A 22,500-nucleotide genomic window follows, 5' to 3' on the forward strand; every position below is an offset into this window, starting at 1 on the left:
TTTTGGGGGGACGTGTTTATAGTGTTGTTTCGCTGCACTGCAGTTGATGCTTAAAGCGCAAACAACTCTGAAATATGTTATATAAACAACAACAAGGGAAAGCAGATGTCACATTAGGGATGTTATTTATTTTATTTTTGTATTACTGATTAGGAAAGCAGAAGTGACATTTGCATTGCTTTTGAAACAAGATCATATTGTGACTGACAAATAATTGAATTGAAAAACAAAATGGGGAAAGTGGATAAGAGTCTTACACAATTAGTGCTATTTTCCTTTTAAAGCTCTCAAAATAGACATACAAGTGTGTCTTTTTTCAACTCCAAATGTGATAATATACATTATAAACAACCCAAAATATTGATTGCTCCATCGTAGGCCACTTTGTTCCATTTTTCTATTGGATTCCTAAGCCAAAAAGACAAAATTGAAAGTAACAGAAGTGAGTTTTAAGCATAATTTTAGCAATTATTTTCTGTTACGCCCCAAAGAAAAAAACATAAACATTATTTTGTTAGTCTGTGACAGGTACGATTTAAAGTGCATCAATTTGCCTGAAATAAAATAAAAAAAAACATTTTGTAAACTATAAAAAAAATTGACACACTTGAACCATTTGCTACTGAGTAATGAATGTAACTAATAATATAATACACCTAATATATAAAAAAAAACTCAATAAATATTCAAATTGATCAGCAACATTAACTCAGGAGCACAACAAATGAAACAATTTAACCTACAAAACAAAAAATGAATACCATAATTTGTGCTGCCTTTTTTTTTTTTTATCAAAATGAAGAAGTCAGAATTATTGGCCACAAAACAACAGGTGAAAAAAAAACAATATTCCTAAAGGATTTAAATTTCAAATTGCATGCCAAAGTCACATTTTAGGAAGCAGTGATGAAACAAATGACATTTTCCAGCGTTCAAGATACCGTATTTTCCGGACTATAAGGCGCACTTAAAATCCTTTTTATTTTTCAAAACTCGACAGTGCGCCTTATAACCCGGTGCGCCCAATGTAAGGTATAAATTTGGTTGATCTTACCCACCTCGAAGCAATTTTATTTGGTACATGGTGTAATGATAAGTGTGACCAGTAGATGGCAGTCAAACGTAAGAGAAAAGTGTAGGCTGCACCGTTTGATGTGCTTCAACATACAAGTATTATTATGGTGAGTGTATAAGGTAAGACATTATCTGGCGTTTTGTTTCGCAATATTATGCAAAAGCAACTTTTTTTACCTTCTGGTACCTGCTGATCTGTATTTGGGATCTGCATAAATCCTGAAAAATTGCGCGCGTCCGCCTTTGTAGTCCGTGCTGACACCGTAGTCGATAAGGTTCTTCTTTTTCCTCTATCTTTTTGTTATGGGACATTCATCCTCCACTATTGCCATTTCCGGATGAGAAGATGCTGCTCCGTTATTGATTGAAGTAAAGTCTGAATGTCATTAAAACAGTTAGCTCCATCTTTTGACACTTCTTCCACTCCCGTCCTTGCACGCTACACCGCTACAACAAAGATGACGGGGAGAAGACGCTGCCGTAAATACAAGCGCCCACAAAACAGCGCATCCAGAAGAGATGCTCAGGAAGCTACTTGAAGATGATTTGTAAAACATAATCTATGCAACATTTTGACCAAAGAACCACCATTACATGTTATGTAGACCACAAAGAAGTGGGGAAATATATCACACCAACTCTCAAATCCCTTCACTGGCTTCCTGTTCCACTCAGGATTGAATTCAAAGTCTCCCTATTAACCCACCAGTGCCTCCATGGAAATGCCCCCCTCTACCTCAAAGAACTACTCACCCCCAAATCCTCCACACGACACCTCCGCTCCGGACAGGCTAACCTCCTCCAACCTCCGAGGACAAAGCTACGAACAATGGGAGACCGGGCTTTCTGCTCCGCCGCTCCCAGTCTTGGAACGCTCTCCCTGACCACCTGAGGGCACCACAGACTGTGGATGCTTTTAAAAAAGGCTTAAAAACCCTTCTTTTTTAGATATATGCATACTAGTTTTAGCTATTTGGCTGTTCTAGTTTTTATTTTTATTATCTTTTTATTATCTTTTTAATTTTTTTTAATACACTGTAACACTGTTACTTTTTACAAATAAAATCTATTATTATTATTATTATTATTATTATTATTAAGGAAGTGTTTTCCATTTAGAAAAAATAAATAAAATGACTCCTTTAATGCGCCTTATAATCCAGTGCGCCTTATTTATGAAAAAAGATCAGAAATAGACCATTCATCGGCAGTGCGCCTTATAATCCGGTGCGCCTTATATATGAAAAGCATCATAAATAGACCATTCGTCGGCAGTGTGTCTTATAATCCGGTGCGCCCTATGGTCCGGAAAATACGGTAGTTTTCAGTAAGTTTTCATTGTGCAGGAGAACTTGCTTAGTTAAAAAAAAAACTTTATCGTAGTTTTATGGTGCATTTATAGATGATATACAGTGGGATGAATATTGACCCAAAATGCATGGTGTCTTATTATGATCATGATCATTTTGTGTGTGAACAGGCCCACTGATGGTGATCGTGGAATTCTGCAAGTATGGGAATCTATCCAACTTCCTGCGGGCAAAAAGAGAGTTCTTCCTCCCGTATCGGGTACCTCCCCCACCCCCTCCTATTGTTTCCCTTACAAAAAGGCACCGAGGCGTGGTCGGTTTGACCCATTTCTCCATTTAGGATCGCTCTCCCAAAACTCAGAGCCAGGTGAGACGGATGATGGAAGCCGGCCAAATGGACCAAAGAGCTGGCGTCCAGCACGCCCCTTCCTCGCCGTCCCCCTCCCCGCTCATGCAGGGTCTCCACACGCCATCTTCCGACACACCCAATCCGGAGAAATGTGAGTTTTGTTTGCAAGTGTGTACACTGCAAAAACTGAAGTCTAAGTAAGATGAAATATCTCAAATAAGGGTGATATTAGCTTATTTTCTGTCTGATAAGATAGTTCTTCTCACTAAGCAGATTTTATGTTAGAGTGTTTTACTTGTTTTAAGCGTTTTGGTCCTAAATTATCTCAGTAAGATATTACAGCTTGTTGCTGAGATTTGATGACCTATATTGAGTAAAACATGCCTGAAACTAGAATATCAACTGTTGCAAAGCTGTGTCATCAACACTCACAAGTATAAAACTACTTTTTTTAAAGTAATAATTTCTTATTTCAAGCATGAAAAAAAAAAAATCATGACTTTGACACAATTGTGTCTCATAATTAAAACAGATGACAGCCAAATGATTTGTTTTCAATGACAATAGAAAATACGTACTCATATAGTAGTACAGTTGGCACAGTACAGTAAACTGACAGTTAATATTTAAACATTTAACATGTGACATTTCTAACAATTTTGAACAGAAATAGTTCATGCACATTCAGGTAAATTATTCAAAATTACAATAAAAAAAATTTTGGCCGCGGTTTCCGGGCTGTATATATGCGCACTAATTGACTGAAAGAGCACGCACTTGGCGCGATGATGTCATGTTGTCGATGGAAAAATGCATTTTTAGACAATATGATTTGCCTGAGCAGCTAGTAGACCCCAAGAGTAACAAGCGGTCGCCTTGTTGAATTTCCATTAAGAATAATACATGAGTTTTTAGTATAAGTAAATGTAATGCCGAGCGCATATCATTATGTCAAGATATGTCATTGAAGTTAGCTAATTTTACTTGTTTTGGAAAGTCTTGACAAGCCAAATTTTTCTGTTCTATTGGCGGATAATTTTGCTTAGTTCAAATAAAATATCACTCATTTTTGTATTTTTTTTCCTTTGTTTTTGAACACTGACTTTTTGCAGTGTATCATAGCTCCAATGCGGCTTTCATCTTTTTCTCTCTCTCTCTTTCTCTCGCTTTCTCCAGTGGAGGATTTGTGGAAAACGCCTTTGACCATAGAAGATCTCATTTGCTACAGTTTCCAAGTGGCTCGTGGGATGGAGTTCCTGGCATCCAGAAAGGTTCCTTATTAGAACTGTAGCAATTAGACTAGGGGCGCTGGTGATTTGTCTCTAGGGGTCTTCTTCACAGGAAGTATTTTGCAGAGCCGATCATTAGGATGCTGAAGAAACACTGATTGCACATGAAAATTATTTTATTCCTGCTGGCTGAAGAGTCATTGATGTGCAATGCAGCCTATTTTTTATGCTAATAACACAAAGCAGGGCTCAGTTTGCAAATCTTACCATTCAGTTGTTCAGGATTATTGTTTAAACACGGGAGCATTATAGTATTTCATGAATGCGACAGTCCTATTGTTGCATGGCAGCTGCAGTAAATCATGTCAGTACAGACCCTTCTTCTCCGTCGAGCCATTTCCAAATGTTCTTTACTTCTAGGTTGGGGTGACTTTGCAAGGTTTGAAGATTACTTGATAAAATGTACATTAAGTAGGTGACCAAAAGATTCCTGATTAAAAATTCCACCCTTTATCGCTATTTCAATACCACTGAATGGAATTTGTCCTGGTGACACACACCGTATTTTTCGGAGTATAAATCGCTCCGGAGTATAAGTCGCACCGGCCGAAAATGCATAATAAAGAAGGAAAAAAGCATATATAAGTCGCACTGGAGTATAAGTTGCATTTTTTTTTATATAAAACCCAACACCAAGAATAGACATTTGAAAGGCAATTTAAAATAAATAAAGAATAGTGAACAACAGGCTGAATAAGTGTACGTTATATGACGCATAAATAACCAACTGAGAACGTGCCTGGTATGTTAACGTAACATATTATGGTAAGAGTCGTTCAAATAACTATAACATATAGAACATGCTATACGTTTACCAAACAATCTGTCACTCCTAATCGCTAAATCCCATGAAATCTTATACGTCTAGTCTCTTACGTGAATGAGCGAAATAATATTATTTGATATTTTACGGTAATGTGTTAATCATTTCACACATAAGTCGCTCCTGAGTATAAGTCGCACCCCCGGCCAAACTATGAAAAAAACCAATATATAGTCCGAAAAATACGGTAATTATTAAAGTAGATAGTTAACACTACCCTGCCTTCCGCCCGATTGTAGCTGAGATAGGCTCCAACGCCCCCCCGTGACCCTGAAGGGAATAAGCGGTAGAAAATGGATGGATGGATGGATAGTTAACACTGATCAAGCATCAGCTCGTTGAGAAAAGTTTCTCGGTGTATGTCTTCTGCTTAGCTTTCAAAACTTCCACATTTTGCCGGGAAATCCAATTTTTGTCCTTCTTCGTTTTTGCTACTGCAACATCAATCAAGCCTCCTTACTCATCAAAAGATCGCAGCGAGTGTCAAGTGACGTGATTCAATCAAATACCTCGGGGACATGCATGAAGACGACAGAAAAAGATACCCCTGCCAAAAATCCCAACATTGTGTGAATATATTGACAAATATATACAGTAAGTAAAGAAGAAGAGGCAGCATTCTAATACTTTCTGGAAAAATCTCCTCTATAAGCTAAGTGAAGGAGCCCAGAATGGATTTTGTTTAAATGTTTGCCACATTTCAGGGTTCCTCATGAGGAAACCTTACAATGTAGACCAGGGGTGTCAAACTCATTTTAGATCGGGGGCCGCATGGAGAAAAATCTACTCCCAGGTGGGCCGGACTGGTAAAATCACGGCACGATAACTTAAAAATAAAGACAACTTCAGATTATTTTTTTTGTTTAAAAATAGAACAAGCACATTCTGAAAATGAACAAATCATAATGTTGATGGTTTTTTTTACACATACATGTTGCAGTTAATAGTATTCTATCTTTGTCGTTACTTATACTTTCTGAATAAATGATGTGATAATGTTCATCAGTCAACTCATAGGTGTAATTTTCAATCTATTAAGATAAAAAAAATATCAAAATCAAATTACAGGATGTTATTTATGTAGTTTGCTCATTTTTCTCAACTGGTGCACTACGATCATGTGGTTTTTTTTTGTTTTTTTACATATGTAGCATAATCTAAAATGATACAAACAATCGCTATTGCGACATCTAGTGGACACATTTAAAAGAGCAGTTTCTTTCATTCCAAAATTTCGCAAACTCATCCCGCGGGCCGGATAAAACCTGTTCGTGGGCCTGATCCGGCCCGCGGGCCGTACGTTTGACACCCCTGATGTAGACAATCTGCTATAAAATGGTATACAATTGAGTAGATGGCAAGTTGTCATGATGTAGAGCAGGGGTCCTCAAGTACAAATCTTGAAGGTCCACAAATGTTATTTTGAAACAGGCTGGGTCCGTTTATTATCGGTCAAACTTATATAGTAGCAGAGATCAGGGGCGCCGAAAAGGGGGGGGTAAAGGAGACCGATTTTAGGGGCTCATGATGGAGGGGGGCCCAGAGAGGCCCCTAATGATGATGAAATTATAATACAGGGGGCCCAAAATCCCTAGCGGCGCCCCTGGCAGGAGGTAGGTAGTAGTTTAATATTTTCTTAAAATTAACAAAAATAAAATAAATATCCAATAAAATACATTAAAGATTTTCTTTGAAACAAAAATAAATAAGAACTGAAATAAAATAAATATTTCAGTACGTCTGGTAGCTGTGGCATCAGAGAGTGGGATTTGATTTATTTTAGCTGTCATTTCCTCCTTTTCTTTGCCTTCTAACATGGCACCCATCACTTCAGTCAAGCATTATTGAATTATTTCTGCACCAGAGAATGGCTTCTTGTGTTCACCCAAAACCCATGCCACTCTGAGTGAGCACTCTGTTGCTATTTGTTGTTGTGTCATAGATTTAACTAAAATCTTGCTTGATGTTTCATATGACTTTTTCAGCCTCATGTATTATTTTTTCTTAGCTCTGAATCATGAGGAAATGTCTCTTCAAATTTGCGGTGCTCTTTCAGATAGTGACGTTTCATATTTTCACTTTTCACCAGAGCAACAGTACTGTTGCATATTAGACACATTGGTGTGGTACTTGCAGTAGGTAGGATGAAAACATATTGCTCCGTCCATTCTTCCTTGAAACGTCAGTTTTCCCTGTCCACCTTTCTTTTACCAGCCTGAGCCAACTTGGAGCATGCCATTGGGATTTGATTCACATTCAGTGAATGACGAGTGAACATTTAGCAAAATGGCGATACGAGACAACTGTGTGCATGTAGCGAGGGTTCCATGCATGTGGCATGAGCGCTGTATCACCCAGGTGGTAACAGCCTATCAGCGCGTCGTTGTGATAGAGATGACACCCATACTCTGATTGGCTGATTCCGCAGCCAATCAGAGTGGCGTTCTCTCGCTCTCACTCTGTCTCTCTCTCTCCGAGACAGAGAGAGACGGAGTGAGTGAGACACGGAGAAGTGTAACCGAAACGCGGAGATATTTGCCTAAAAACAACAAAGAACGTTGAGACTGGCGCTAGCGATAATTCAAAGATAAATACAATTATTATATTTTTTTATAATAATTATAATTATTTTTAAAAAAAAATGTTTTTATTTTTTTTTTACTATAATTCGTGCTGGGTCCGGACGGACACATCGCTGGGTCCGGACATGGACCGCGGTCCGCCTGTTGAGGATCACTGATGTAGAGTAATCCCATATTTTTACCAATTTTCCCAAGAGATGTTCTTTATTTTGAAATGCAAATGTTGACGCTCCTCTGACTGGCAGGTCCAATTGGGCACACGTAACTAAAGTTTTAGTGAGGTCCTCTAAAGTTCTTGGCTTTAAATGAACCACACCATTAGTGCGGCATTCAACATTATGTCCGAAGTTTCCTCAAAAATATTCTTAATAAAACCAACTTAAAGCCTTGCCCAGCTGTTTACTGACATATTGTATTCATTAGGGGGGCCAAAAAAAGTTTAGATTTTCAGATTAATCGCGATTCTTAATAATAAAAAAAAAGCTCCGGCTAATCATAATATTGCTGTATACGATCATATCTGCTGTACATATTTACTTTAGAAAAGAGAAGTGTGGTATACTTCTCTTGTGGTCTTATTTGTACTTGACTTTAATACATGTTTGGGAAGCATTTTATTCAACAAAACCAATTTTATTTTGATTACCGTATTTTCTGGACCATAGGGCACACCGGATTAGTGCAACAACGCCGGAAATGTGTCCCCGTGAAAAAACGTCAGACCGGAACTCTCTAATAACTAAAGTTCCGTGGGTGAATTATGTAAACTCACTACACTGGTAGATTTTAGCGCTTCCATAGCGAGATATAAGTTAGAACTTTACGCTACTTTATATTAGAAATGGCAACAGCAGAGGGTGAATGTCCCATAACAAGAAGATAGTGAAAAAGAAGCTTATCGAGTGTGCCTACCATCTCCAGGTCACACTTATAACACCACGTACCAAATAAAATTGCTTTGAGGTCGGTAAGCACAACAATAATTATTCCGTACATAAGGCGCACCGGGTTATAAGGCACCCTGTTGATTTTTGAGAAAATGAAAGGATTTTAAGTGCGCCTTATAGTCCGAAAAATATGGTAATATAAACATTGATCAGAGCTGTTTATCTATTTTATGGAGGAATGTGGTTAATCACAGAACTGGCATCCAATGTTATTAAAAAAAGTATGGATTTTGAATCGAGGATCAATTGTGAATTGAAATATTAATCGAATCGTGTGGCGCCCAAAGATTCACAGCCCTAATATTCATGTTTAAATAGCTTTAACTGAAAATTAATATTGGCTCCAAATAAAGTTAAAGTTAAAGTACCACTGATAGTCACACACACACTAGGTGTGGTGATATTACCCTCTGCATTTGACCCCAACCCCTTGTTCCACCCCCTGGGAGGTGAGGGGAGCAGTGAGCAGCAGCGGTGGCCGCGCTCGGGAATCATTTTGGTGATGTAACCCCCAATTCCAACCTTTGATGCTGAGTGAGGGAGGTAACCGGTCCCATTTTTATAGTCTTTGGTATGACTCGGCCCGGGTTTGTACTCGCGACCTACCGATCTCAGGGCTGTGTTGACATTATTACCGTATTTTTCGGACTATAAGTCGCAGTTTTTTTTCATAGTTTGGCCGGGGGTGCGACTTGTATGTCTATTCTTGGTGTTGGGTTTTATCAAATAAATTTCCCCCAAAAATGCGACTTATACTCCAGTGCGACTTATATATGTTGTTTTCCTTCTTTATTATGCATTTTCGGCCGGTGCGACTTATACTCCGGAGCGACTTATACTCCGGAAAATACGGTACACCACGTACCAAATAAAATTGCTTCGAGGTCAGTAAGCATAACAAGAATGATTCCGTACCGCACCGGGTCATAAGGCGCACTGTCGATTTGTGACAAAATTAAAGGATTTTAACTGCGCCTTATGGTCCGAAAAATACGGTAATATAGAAATTGATCAGAGCTGTTTATTTATTTTATAGAGGAATGTAGTTAATTATAGAACTGGCATCCAATATTATCAAAGAAGTAAAGATTTTGAATCGAGGATCAATTGTGAATCGAATTATTAATCGAATCGTGTGGCGGCTAAAGATTCACAGCCTTAATATTCATGTTTAAATAGCTTTTACTGAAAATTAATATTGGCTCCAAATAAAGTTAAAGTTAAAGTACCACTGATAGTCACACACACACTAGGTGTGTTGAAACTACCCTCTGCATTTGACCCCATCCCCTTGTTCCGCCCCCTGGGAGGAGAGGGGAGCAGTGAGCAGCAGCGGTGGCCGCGCTCGGGAATCATTTTGGGGATTTAACCCCCAATTCCAACCTTTGATGCCGAGTGCCAAGCAGGGAGGTAATGGGTCCCATTTTTATAGTATTTGGTATGACTCGGCCCGGGTTTGTACTCACGACCTACCGATCTCAGGGCTGTGTTGACATTATTATTAATATCGACCATTAATAATCGTTATCGGCCCTGGAACAAACTTATTGGTCGATCTCTATAGTAACGGAAACTCAGAAATAAAGTTCTTCTTAGGGACCCAATTTAGTCAGCTAGCTCCACATCACGTTGAAAATGTTCAATCCTTTTGAGTTTAATTGCTGGCGGCGAGTTCAGCAAGCTAAATTTTACATATCAAACAACAGCGCGACCCTGAGCCTTGCAAGCAGACTGTGCATGGCGGCGTCCTTTCAGAGCAGCGGCGGTGGCCGGCAGACAAAGTCCAGTCCCGCATATCAGCGAGCCTTCAAACAGAGTAAAACTAACAGATGATTAAATCCCATGTACACTCACAGGGGGGGCCCGCCATGTGTTGTTAAGACAACAGAGCATAGCGCTGTGTACTTTAGTGTGTGCGAATGCTTACTGCCGCCATACACAATCATGCACGTGTCTGCAGTGTTGTGATGCATCTGTGGTGCCGTGTGTATCCACAGTGTATCCACAGAGACCTGGCGGCGCGCAACATTCTGCTGTCAGAGAACAACGTGGTGAAGATCTGCGACTTCGGCCTGGCCCGGGACATATACAAAGACCCCGACTACGTCAGGAAAGGCAACGTACGACAACGTCATCGTTTTAGGAAGGTGCGATTCTCTGCTTTTCTTGAAGCCTCGGTTGTACTGTATGCTCTCGCAGGCCCGACTGCCCTTGAAGTGGATGGCGCCTGAGAGTATCTTCGACAAAGTCTACACCAGCCAGAGTGATGTGTGGTCCTTCGGAGTGCTCCTCTGGGAAATATTTTCACTGGGTAAAACTTTTTATCGAGACATATCGGATGAGAGGAGAAAGGCTGGACAGAGGATGTGTGTGTGGGGTCGCGATTGAAGTGTAAATCTGGGTCTCAGAGCAATTGGATCCTGTGTTGGATTTTCTTTCAAGCAGATTAAATCTTCATGCCCCACTATATTACTTTGTTCTGTCTTCCCTCCTTTGTCCAGGTGCATCTCCCTACCCGGGAGTGCAGATTGATGAAGACTTTTGCAAACGATTAAAGGACGGGGTCAGGATGAGATCGCCCGAGACAGCGTCCCCCGAAATGTAAACGTACAAATACACACTCTTCACTCAAAGTACTTTTTGATAGGATGACTGCAAATGACGTTACAATATTAGAGATACTCGGCAGTTTGGGAAATTATTAACCCTGTAAGACCCAAATATAGAAAAACCTAAAAAAAATATATATATTTGACCTTTTAGATGTTGTTGTAGGAGGCATTTGAACATAACACAAGGCTAGAATGTATACTATCCATGTATAGAGAAAATACTTCAGGCAGTGATGTAGTGGAGGGAATACAACTTGTTTGAGCCCACTGTAACAAGCCAGCTATTTTGACTACCACATTCACCCAGTGTTGTATAATTGCAACAATTATATAACAAGCTCTAAATTAAATTTGATGCATCTGTTCCACAATAACTACATATGTACATGCTCTGGACATTGTAATAACAACCAAAAAAAAAAAAAAAGACATTTTACTTACTTGAATCTGATGAATCCAGTCCAATGAAACAAATAGATGTTGTTCGAAGGAAATCTTGAGAGGTTGTGTGAGTTCATGGCCAGAAGGCGTGACTTATAAACAAATGTACGATCCAATAGCCTTGTGAGACTGAACAATAGGACCCAATGACTATGTAAATGTAGTAAAGTAAGTGTACGTTATATGAGGCATAAATAACCAACTGAGAACGTGCCTGGTATGTTAACGTAACATATTATGGTAAGAGTCATTCAAATAACTATAACATATAGAACATGCTATACGTTTACCAAACAATCTGTCACTCCTAATCGCTAAATCCCATGAAATCTTATACGTCTAGTCTCTTACGTGAATGAGCTAAATAATATTATTTGATATTTTACGGTAATGTGTTAAAAATTTCACACATAAGTCGCTCCTGAGTATAAGTCGCACCCCCGGCCAAACTTTGAAAAAAACTGCGACTTATAGTCCGAAAAATACGGTAACACATTTGAACATCAAAAATTGGTACCCTTGAGTACTGTCATCCCAAGTACTGGGAATTGGTACCATACCGACTCAGATGTGAAAACTACTCATCCCTACTTCTGTAATCCATGTCAACATTTAGAACATTGGATATGCTGCTTCAAAAAAGGACATTAATAACTTTAGATAGGAGAAAAAAAACCAATTATTATTGTAAATTAGAGATGTCCGATATCGGCCTGCCGATATTATCGGCCGATAAATGCTTTAAAATGTAATATCGGAAATTATCGGTATCGTTTTTTTTTTTTTTATTATCGGTATCGTTTTTATTTTTTAAAATGTTTATTAAATCAACATAAAAAACCCAAGATACACTTACAATTAGTGCACCAACCCAAAAAACCTCCCTCCCCCATTTACACTCATTCACACAAAAGGGTTGTTTCTTTCTTTTATTAATATTTCTGGTTCCTACATTATATATCAATATATATCAATACAGTCTGCAAGGGATACAGTCCGTAAGCACACATGACTGTGCGTGCTGCTGGTCCACTAATAGTACTAACCTTTAACAGTTAATTTTACTCATTTTCATTCATTACTAGTTTCTATATAACTGTTTTTATATTGTTTTACTTTCTTTTTTATTCAAGAAAATATTTTTAATTTATTTATCTTATTTATTTATTTTTTTTAAAAAGGACTTTATCTTCACCATACCTGTAAATCCAAATTAGGCATAATAATGTGTTAATTCCACGACTGTATATATCGGTATCGATTGATATCCGTATCGGTAATTAAGAGTTGGACAACATCGGATATTGGCAAAAAAGCCATTATCGGACATCCCTATTGTAAATATTTCTTTACACAACTTATTACAATCTTTTTCCACTTTATTGTGTAATTTCATCTGAAAAAAAAACACTTGGATAAACAAAAAATACAAAAACACTCACTTCAGAATAGTACTGTTATCCCTTGACCAACATGCTTATTATTGTGCTTGCAGTTTGCATCCTACTAAAAGTGTTTTTGCCGCTCAATTAGGTACCCTAAATAGTAGTAGCGCCTCAGTGGAATGGGGCACACACTATATATATATTCTTGACACTTTTTTTAATGAGTCATCAATCGTAGAGTTTTTGCACAAACGCAGGTTAAGGCCGATGCTATTTGTGACTGTGCTGCCCTCTGCTGGTAGATATGGCATCATGTTGGCGTGCTGGCATGGGGAGCCCAAGGAGAGGCCCACCTTCCCGGCCCTGGTGCAAATCCTGGGAGATCTGCTGCAGGACAACAGTCTACCTGTGAGGCTTCAACTGAATAACTATCCAAACTGTTTTGCAATAAACTAAGAACATATTCCTGCCTTCAGGATGGAAAGGACTACGTCCCCCTGAATCAGTCGCAGAGCTCAGAGGATGACGGCTTCTCACAAGCCTCATCGTGCCCTCAGTCTGAGGAGGAACTGAGGCTCGCCTGCAAGACCCTGCCAACTAGGTACCTTTGCAACGTTACGTGCTGACTTCATGTCCTCCGCCATCGTCATAGTGCTTTTAGAACAGACCTGGGCAAATTAAGGACCGGGGGCCACATGCGGCCCGTTAAGCTTTTTAATCTGGCCCGCCGAAAATTCCCAAATCATTTTTTTAGATCTTAAAGATGGAAACTGTAGCTGCCATTGTGATGACCGTAAGTCTTGAACTATACTAAGTATTTCAATGGTTGGAATCTGCGCTTTTGCATGATATACTAGTTACTATGGTAATCTAATTAGTTATTATGGTAATCTAAATCACAGCAGCTCAGGCGAGGCACCAAGCAGTGTGGGTGGGGAGCGTTTCCACAGTGTTTCCAGAGCGGCCAGCCTGAAATGCGGGTGTCAGGGACAGACGCGGAAGGAGATTTTCACAAGAAAGTTCTAAAGCTTAGTGATGTATCCGATTGTAGACTGCATTTCTCTTTACCCTTCGCATTCATATTTTGCTGTGTTTGTTGCATTTTTGTTGCGTTTCGCTAGATTGTAAAATATGTCAACCGAGAGAGTGTGTGACGTTCATACACTATATTGCCAAAAGTATTTGGTCACCTGCCTTGACTCACATATGAACTTAAAGTGCCATCCCATTCCTAACCCATAGGGTTCAATATGGTGTTGGTCCACTTTTTGCAGCTATTACAGCTTCAACTCTTCTGGGAAGGCTGTCCACAAGGTTGCGGAGTGTGTTTATAGGAATTTTCCACCATTCTTCCAAAAGCGCATTGGTGAGATCACACACTGATGGTGGAGAAGGCCTGGCTCTCAGTCTCCATTCTAATTAATCCCAAAGGTGTTTTATCGGTGTTCAGGTCAGGACTCTGTGCCGGCCAGTCAAGTTCATCCACACCAGACTGTCATCCATGTCTTTATGGACCTTGCCATGTTGGAAGAGGAAGGGGCCCGCTCCAAACTGTTCCCACAAGGTTGGGAGCATGCAATTATCCAAAATGTTTTGGTATCCTGGAGCATTCAAAGTTCCTTTCACTGGAACTAAGGGGCCAAGCCCAACTCCTGAAAAACCACCCCACACCATTATTCTGATCATTTAGATGGGTGACCAAATACTTTTGGCAATATAGTGTATGTTGTCAATATTCAGTGTTTTATCCATCCATCCATCTTCAACCGCTTATCCGGAATCGGGTCGCGGGGACAACAGCTCCAGCAAAGACCCCCAGACTTCCCTCTCCAGAGCAACATTAGCGACTTCCTCCTGGGGAATCCCGAAGTGTTCCCAGGCCAGAGAGGAGATGTAATCCCCCCCATCTGGTCCTTGGCCTGCCGCGGGGCCTCCTCCCAGTGGGACGTGCAACGAGGACCTCCCTAGGGAGACGCTCGTGAGGCATCCGCACGAGATGCCCGAATCACCTAAGCTGGCTCCTTTCCAAGCGAAGGAGCAGCGGCTCTACTCCGAGTATCTCTCGGGTGACTGCACTTCTCACCCTATCTCTAAGGGAGATGCCAGCCACCCTTCTGAGGAAACTCATTTCGGCCGCTTGTATCCGCGATCGTATTCTTTCGGTCATGACCCACACTTCATGACCATAGGTGAGAGTAGGAATGTAGATAGCTCGGTAGACCGAGAGCTTTGCCTTCTGGCTCAGCTCTCGTTTCGTCACAACAGTGCGGCAGAGAGACTGCAATACTGCCCCAGCTGCTCCGATTCTCCGGCTGATTTCCTTCTCCATCTTTCCCTCACTCGTGAACAAGACCCCAAGATACTTAAACTCCTCCACCTGGGACAGAGTCTCGTCCCCTACCTGGACTGTACAATCCATCGGTTTCCTGCTGAGAACCATGGCCTCAGATTTGGAGATGCTGATCCTCATTCCAGCCGCTGAACACACAGTGTTTTATCGTTCGTAGTTAATATTGTAAATCCCACATTCTTTATTTTCATGTAGTCTGGGTGTCTCATTCAGTAAAAACAATTAAAATTCCATTCCGTTTTTTAAGGTGGTCTGTCATAACGTTTTTAGCATTCAATCAGACATTGTGAGGTTTTGTATTAGTCTTCCTAAAAACAGGACCCAAGCACACATACTGTACAGCAGATTTTCACAGCTTTCATAGATAGATAGATAGATAGATAGATATACACCGGCCCCCAGACATATTTGTTTCTCTAAATTTGGCCCACCGAGTCAAGATCATTTCCCAGGCCTGTTTTAGAAGGTGGTAGACCGCATGCCAGTCTGTCACAGTGCGCTTCTTTTCATCACTACCTGTATACCACATTTCAATTCATCATATTCCATTTGCTAAACTCTGATCCTCCTCATCAGCAGGTATTATAACTGCGTGCCCTTTGGCGGCGGTGTGTTTGTGGGACCCTCAAAGACATGCCAGCCCACAGTGAAGACATTTGAAGAGCTGCCCTTAGAGATTCACCCTCAAACGAACACTCAAGTAAGCACTTTTAATGATGTTATTAGAGATTCTACAAGGGCAGAGCCTACGTCGGTCTCCTCGCACCTTGATCACATTATCACTCCAAGGTAAAGACGATAAAGTCTGCTGCTTTTTTTTTAATGATGTGATAAATGAGTCAGCTGGGAGAGGCTCTAGCTCACCCATGAACTTAAACATAAAGGTAGGGATGATGTAAATAAATATTGACTGTTGTTACCCAAAGTATATTAAGTGGGATTATTCAGAAAAACAAATATATACAGCAACACAAAAACAACCTGTCTCTGTGATCACTATAGGTGTATAAATAATAATATAGTGTTAAATAAAATCAGTCCCTTGGGCACAAAACTGAAAGTAATACAGCTCTCCAAAAAGTGCACTTCTGCTGCTATTGGAACATACTAACTACACACACTATGACACTAAGAACACCACAGTCATTAATCAACAATTCTTCTTCCAAAAAATTATTTCGATGGTGGAAATACACGACTGGCAGCCATTTTAAGTCCTCCAAACATCCATTGAAACAGAGCACAAAAATTGTTTTTCAATAAACATCTTAGTATCAATTTTAACCACTTTCCACCTTAAAATTGAGTTACATAAACAAGTTAAACAGTTTACTTACAGACTTATATTTTCCAAGGCTTGTAAGAGCTAACATAACTTGTCTACTTCGCAATTGTCTCATGAACTTAACTGACGTCGCCAACGCGGATGTGCTCAAACTAATGAGGCGTAGTATTTTCATATCGCCACAAGGTGTCGATAAGAGTCTACAATCAAATGGGCATAACATTGCCGTCCCACAGGGCATTTCCTGTGGGACGGGATTCGTTCCCAGGGATTCGAATAAAGAACCAACTCTTTTTCTTTACTATAGTGGCTTCGATAACGGGAACCGGTTCTCAAAAAGGGATTTGAGTCCATGGAATCGGTTCTTTTCTTATCGAACAACCGGGAGAACCGGTTTCGAACATCATCCCTACATATAGGTGCTAGGAAATGAAGGATTAATAAATATTATTATGACTTTACATACAGTCAACTTTCAGTTTTTGTTAGTAGTCTATTTAAAAAGTCGGATGGAATCTGAATTGTATGACAACCCAAGCAATTTAATTCAGAGGTGTCGCAATCGATATTGATATCAAATATCAACAAGTCAAGTTTCCTGCAGAGACTGCTGACTAAGCATCTTTGTCCGGGCACTCTGTTTATTATTAGTCCGTAGTCTAAAGCTCATACTTCCTTTTGTCTCTCCTCATCTTTGCAGGATAACCAGACAGACAGCGGCATGGTTTTAGCCTCGGAGGAGTTTGAGAGACTTGAGCGCAGGCACAAGGGGGCGCTGTCAAAAAGGTGACCAGAATGCGTACTGCAGCTTTTAAAAATGCATGTGACTCTCTTAAAAGGTTCATAAAGCCAGTAGTATTTTGGTTTGCAGTACATGCAAATATATACTTTTTGGTGTTTGTATTGCATGTCATTACCTCCTCGCCCGTCAGCAGGCGTGTCAAACTTTCAAACATGGAATGAATCGGAACAATTCCAAACTGCTTTGTCAGATGTGACACACAGCTGGCATGTAGGCTGTTGGCATAGTTTCACCTATGCGGATTTAGTTGTAACGTGTGATTAAAGCGAGCGTAAGGTGAAGACTATCATATTCATATTTTCTGCAGAGACGGCCCCCGGTAAATCCAAGGACATATTATTGTGTGGGCTGTGGTGAATGAATAACAATGACATTTGCCAGAGGATATTCATTTTTAAAACGTGTATAAGTCATCTCTTTCTTCCATAAATTAGCCTATATATACACACATACATACATATATATATATATATATATATATATATATATATACAAAACCCAACACCAGTGTAGTAGGCACGTTGTGTAATTCGTAAATAAATCATTAACTTAGAATTTAATGGCAGCAACACATTGCAAACAAGTTGGCACAGGGGCATTTTTACCACTGTGTTACATGGCCTTTCCTTTTAACAACACTCAGTAAACGTTTGGGAACGGAGGAGACCAATTTTTGAAGCTTCTCAAGTGGAATTCTTTCCCATTCTTACTTGATGTACAGCTTAAGTTGTTCAACAGTCCGGGGGTCTCCTTTGTCGTATTTTAGGCTTCATAATGCGCCACACATTTTTAATGGGAGGCAGGTCTGGACTACAGATATTATCGGTCGATAAATGCTTTAAAATGTAATATCGGAAATTATCGGTATCGGGTTTTTTATTATCGGTATCGTTTTGTTTTGTGTTTTTTTTTGTTTTGTTTTTATTTTTTCAACATAAACACAAGATACACTTACAATTAGTGCACCAACCCAAAAAACCTCCCTCCCCCATTTACACTCATTCACACAAAAGGGTTGTTTCTTTTTGTTAATATTCTGGTTCCTACATTATATATCAATATAGATCAATACAATCTGCAAGGGATACAGTCTGTAAGCACACATGATTGTGCGTGCTGCTGGCCCACTAACAGTACTAACCTTTAACAGTTAATTTTACTCATTTTCATTAATTACTAGTTTCTATGTAACTGTTTTTATATTGTTTTACTTTCTTTTTTATTCAAGAACATGTTTTTAATTTATTTATCTTATTTTATTTGACACATTTTTTAAAAAAGGACTTTATCTTCACCATACCTGGTTGTCCAAATTAGGCATAATAATGTGTATATCGACTGTATATATCGGTATCGGTAATTAAGAGTTGGACAATATCGGAATATCGGCAAAAAAGCCATTATCGGAAATCCCTAGTTTGTATATAAACATATATAGTAAAATATATATATATATTTATATATATATACACATACATATATATACCGTAATTTCCGGACTATAAGCTGCTACTTTTTCCCCTCGTTCTGGTCCCTGCGGCTTATACAAGGGTGCGGCTTATTTACGGCCTGTTCTTCTCCGACACCGACGGAGAGGATTTCGGTGGTTTTAGTACGCAGAAGGAAGACGATGACACAATGATTAAAGACTGACTTTTCATATACCGGTAGGCTGGTTATTTTGATAACGTACAGGCGAGCACTTTGTATTACTTTGCACCGTTGTATTATTTGTACTCTGCACGAATGCTGTTCGCCATGTCAAAGATGGGAAAGTTTGATTGAATGATTGAAAGATTTATTGTTAATAAATGGGACGCTTTGCGTTCCCAAACAGTCATCTCTGTCCCGACAATCCCCCTCCGTGGTAGCAGGAACCCCGATATACTACGGTAATTACACATCAAAACCCTGCGGCTTATAGTCAGGTGCGGCTTATATATGGAGCAATCTGTATTTTCCCCTAAATTTAGCTGGTGCGGCTTATAGTCAGGTGCGGCTTATAGTCCGGAAATTACGATATATATATATATATATATATATATATATATATATATATATATATATATATATATATATATATATATATATATATATATATATATATATATATATATATATATATATATTTATTTTACTATATATATATATATATATATATATATATATATATATATATATATTAAAATAAAATATATATATATATTTTTTTTATTTTATTTTAATATATATATTTTATTTTAATATATATATTTTATTTTAATATATATATATATATATATATATATATATATATGTATATATATATATATAGTAAAATAAAAATAAAATAAAAATATATATACATATATATAGTAAAATAAATATATATATATATATATATATATATATTTTTAAATTTATTTTAATATATATATTATTTTATTTTAATATATATATATATATATGTATAATTAAAATAAAATAATATATATATTAAAATAAAATATATATATATATATATATATTTTTATTTTATTTTAATATATATATATATATATATATATATATTTTTTTTTTACTATATACATATATATATTTATTTTACTATATATATATATATATATATATATATATATATATATTAAAATAAAATATATATATATATATATATATATTAAAATTAAATAATATATATATTAAAATTTAAAAAAATATATATATATATATATTTATTTTACTATATATATGTATATATATTTTTATTTTATTTTTATTTTACTAATATATATATATATTAGTAAAATAAAAATAAAATAAAAATATATATACATATATATAGTAATATATATATATATATATATATATATATATATATATATATATATATATATATATATATATATATATATATATATATAACATTTACAGTTATACGGACATGTTTTGTGTGACTTTCTGTTTGAAATCTGCTTTTTTTTTAAGAATTGACTGCTTTTAGGGCATAATAATAGAAACAATAACATTAATAAAAAGAAAAATACTGCTTCAAAAGTATTTTATCAAAATTATTGAAGTTTTTTTTTGCTCAATAAAAACAGTGACTTTTTTAAACATACAAGACGGAAATGGAGTCATTTAAAGTGTGGGAACTATTAACACACAATATTTGTAAAGCAGCTTTTGGAGAGGTTATCATTTTTGTCATATAATTTGAAGGATGTTTTTATAATAACGCATTAAAATATTACACAAACGTGACATGTAGTTGTACTCAGATGTACAAATGAGGAGTAATGCATTGGTATTGTCCTACCTTCAGGCGCATGAGCAGCAGCAGCAGCACGGAGCCTCTGACCTCCTCCCACGGTTCTCTGGGCCGGAGCTTTGGCGCCACCAACTCCAGACATTGTCCAAACTTCTTCAGCCAGCTGTCAGGCCAGACCTTCTACAACAACGAGTACGGACACCTGTCCGAGGAGGGCTTCTGCGGCGGCGGCGGCGACTTCTTCTCCCCGCCAAACGCCCCCTGCCTGGCCTCCTCCGACGTGTGACCTTTGCAATGGGAAGAAGAACAGCTGAGGAAAGTAAATGGTCAATAATCACAATAAATGGTGATCAGGTGGGGAAGAAGTTAACCTGAGTTGCTCTTGTGCGGGACATTCCTTCAAACAGCCACTGGGTGGCAGCATTGTGACTTCAAAGCAAACCAAGTATTTTCTTACCACATTTGTATACTGTATATTTGTATCTTTTGTATTCAAAGTACTTCACTTGTACAACTGTTGCCTCATAAGGGAAGATATAAAGACATGTATCTCCTCACGTCTCTTTGTCTTCATCTATATTAACACAACATTTGAATAATTGTTTTGTTTTAAACTGGGGAGAAGGAAAGCAGCCTTATATCCAATATTAACTAGGAAGTAGTCAACTATAAAAAAATAAAAAGTATGAGGCAAACAGTAAAGAAACAAATAATTTTTAAAAATACACAATAACAAGAAAACAAATTAAAAAAAATTCAATTAAACATGTGTATGCCAACATTGTCATCAGATCTAACACTCTCAAATATTCTGTTGCTACAAAATTATTACAATGAATTTGCGCAAAGTACGACTCAATTATATATAAAATATTTTTATACCCAAAGTATTAAAAAACCTATGGATATTTGAAATATAGATTCAACATAATAAAAGTCCCCTAGGCATTGGTTTGGTCTCACATAGTGACCAACACTACTGCAGTATTAATATGTTTTCTTCATTTGGCTATTTTATGCTTGAAAATGCTTAATTTAGTACAAACCCCGTTTCCATATGAGTTGGGAAATTGTGTTAGATGTAAATATAAACGGAACACAATGATTTGCAAATCCTTTTCAACCCATATTCAATTGAATGCACGACAAAGACAAGATATTTGATGTTCAAACTCATAAACTTTATATTTTTTTTGCAAATAATAATTAACTTAGAATTTCATGGCTGCAACACATGCCAAAGTAGTTGGGAAAGGGCATGTTCACCACTGTGTTACATGGCCTTTCCTTTTAACAACACTCAGTAAACGTTTGGGAACTGAGGAGACACATTTGTTAAGCTTCTCAGGTGGAATTCTTTCCCATTCTTGCTTGATGTACAGCTTAAGTTGTTCAACAGTCCGGGGGTCTCCGTTGTGGTATTTTAGGCTTCATAATGCACCACACATTTTCAATGGGAGACAGGTCTGCACTACAGGCAGGCCAGTCTAGTACCCGCACTCTTTTACTATGAAGCCACACTGTTGTAACACGTGGCTTGGCATTGTCTTGCTGAAATAAACAGGGGCGTCCATGGTAACGTTGCTTGGATGGCAACATATGTTGCTCCAAAACCTGTATGTACCTTTCAGCATTGATGGCACCTTCACAGATGTGTAAGTTACCCATGTCTTGGGCACTAATACACCCCCATACCATCACAGATGCTGACTTCTGAACTTTGCGCCTATAACAATCCGGATGGTTCTTTTCCTCTTTGGTCCGGAGGACACGACGTCCAGTTTCCAAAAACAATTTGAAATGTGGACTCGTCAGACCACAGAACACTTTTACACGTTGTATCAGTCCATCTTAGATGAGCTCGGGCCCAGCGAACCCGGCGGCGCTTCCGGGTGTTGTTGATGAATGGCTTTCACTTTGCATAGTAGAGTTTTAACTTGCACTTACAGATGTAGCGACAAATTGTAGTTACTGACAGTGGTTTTCTGAAGTGTTCCTGAGCCC

General features: G+C 38.1%; 1 protein-coding gene across 3 annotated transcripts in view; it reads left to right on the forward strand.

Moving 5' to 3' along the window:
* The window catches only part of flt4 (fms related receptor tyrosine kinase 4), a 222,213-nt gene extending 201,191 nt beyond the window's left edge, over positions 1 to 21,022 (forward strand). For 2 of the 3 annotated variants that reach the window (XM_062045717.1, XM_062045719.1), the window contains exons 20-30: positions 2,555 to 2,643; positions 2,725 to 2,884; positions 3,910 to 4,004; positions 10,372 to 10,494; positions 10,574 to 10,685; positions 10,876 to 10,975; positions 13,115 to 13,220; positions 13,289 to 13,413; positions 15,739 to 15,862; positions 17,148 to 17,233; positions 20,551 to 21,022. In XM_062045717.1, the coding sequence (XP_061901701.1) occupies positions 2,555 to 2,643; positions 2,725 to 2,884; positions 3,910 to 4,004; positions 10,372 to 10,494; positions 10,574 to 10,685; positions 10,876 to 10,975; positions 13,115 to 13,220; positions 13,289 to 13,413; positions 15,739 to 15,862; positions 17,148 to 17,233; positions 20,551 to 20,782 (1,352 nt within the window). In that variant the 3' untranslated portion in view covers positions 20,783 to 21,022. The remainder of the gene's footprint in view (positions 1 to 2,554; positions 2,644 to 2,724; positions 2,885 to 3,909; positions 4,005 to 10,371; positions 10,495 to 10,573; positions 10,686 to 10,875; positions 10,976 to 13,114; positions 13,221 to 13,288; positions 13,414 to 15,738; positions 15,863 to 17,147; positions 17,234 to 20,550) is intronic. The other variant, XM_062045718.1, reaches the window with a different exon arrangement.
* Positions 21,023 to 22,500: the final 1,478 nt, after the last annotated feature.

Source organism: Entelurus aequoreus, linkage group LG04 (assembly GCF_033978785.1).
Source record: "Entelurus aequoreus isolate RoL-2023_Sb linkage group LG04, RoL_Eaeq_v1.1, whole genome shotgun sequence".
NCBI classification, from domain to species: domain Eukaryota; kingdom Metazoa; phylum Chordata; class Actinopteri; order Syngnathiformes; family Syngnathidae; genus Entelurus; species Entelurus aequoreus.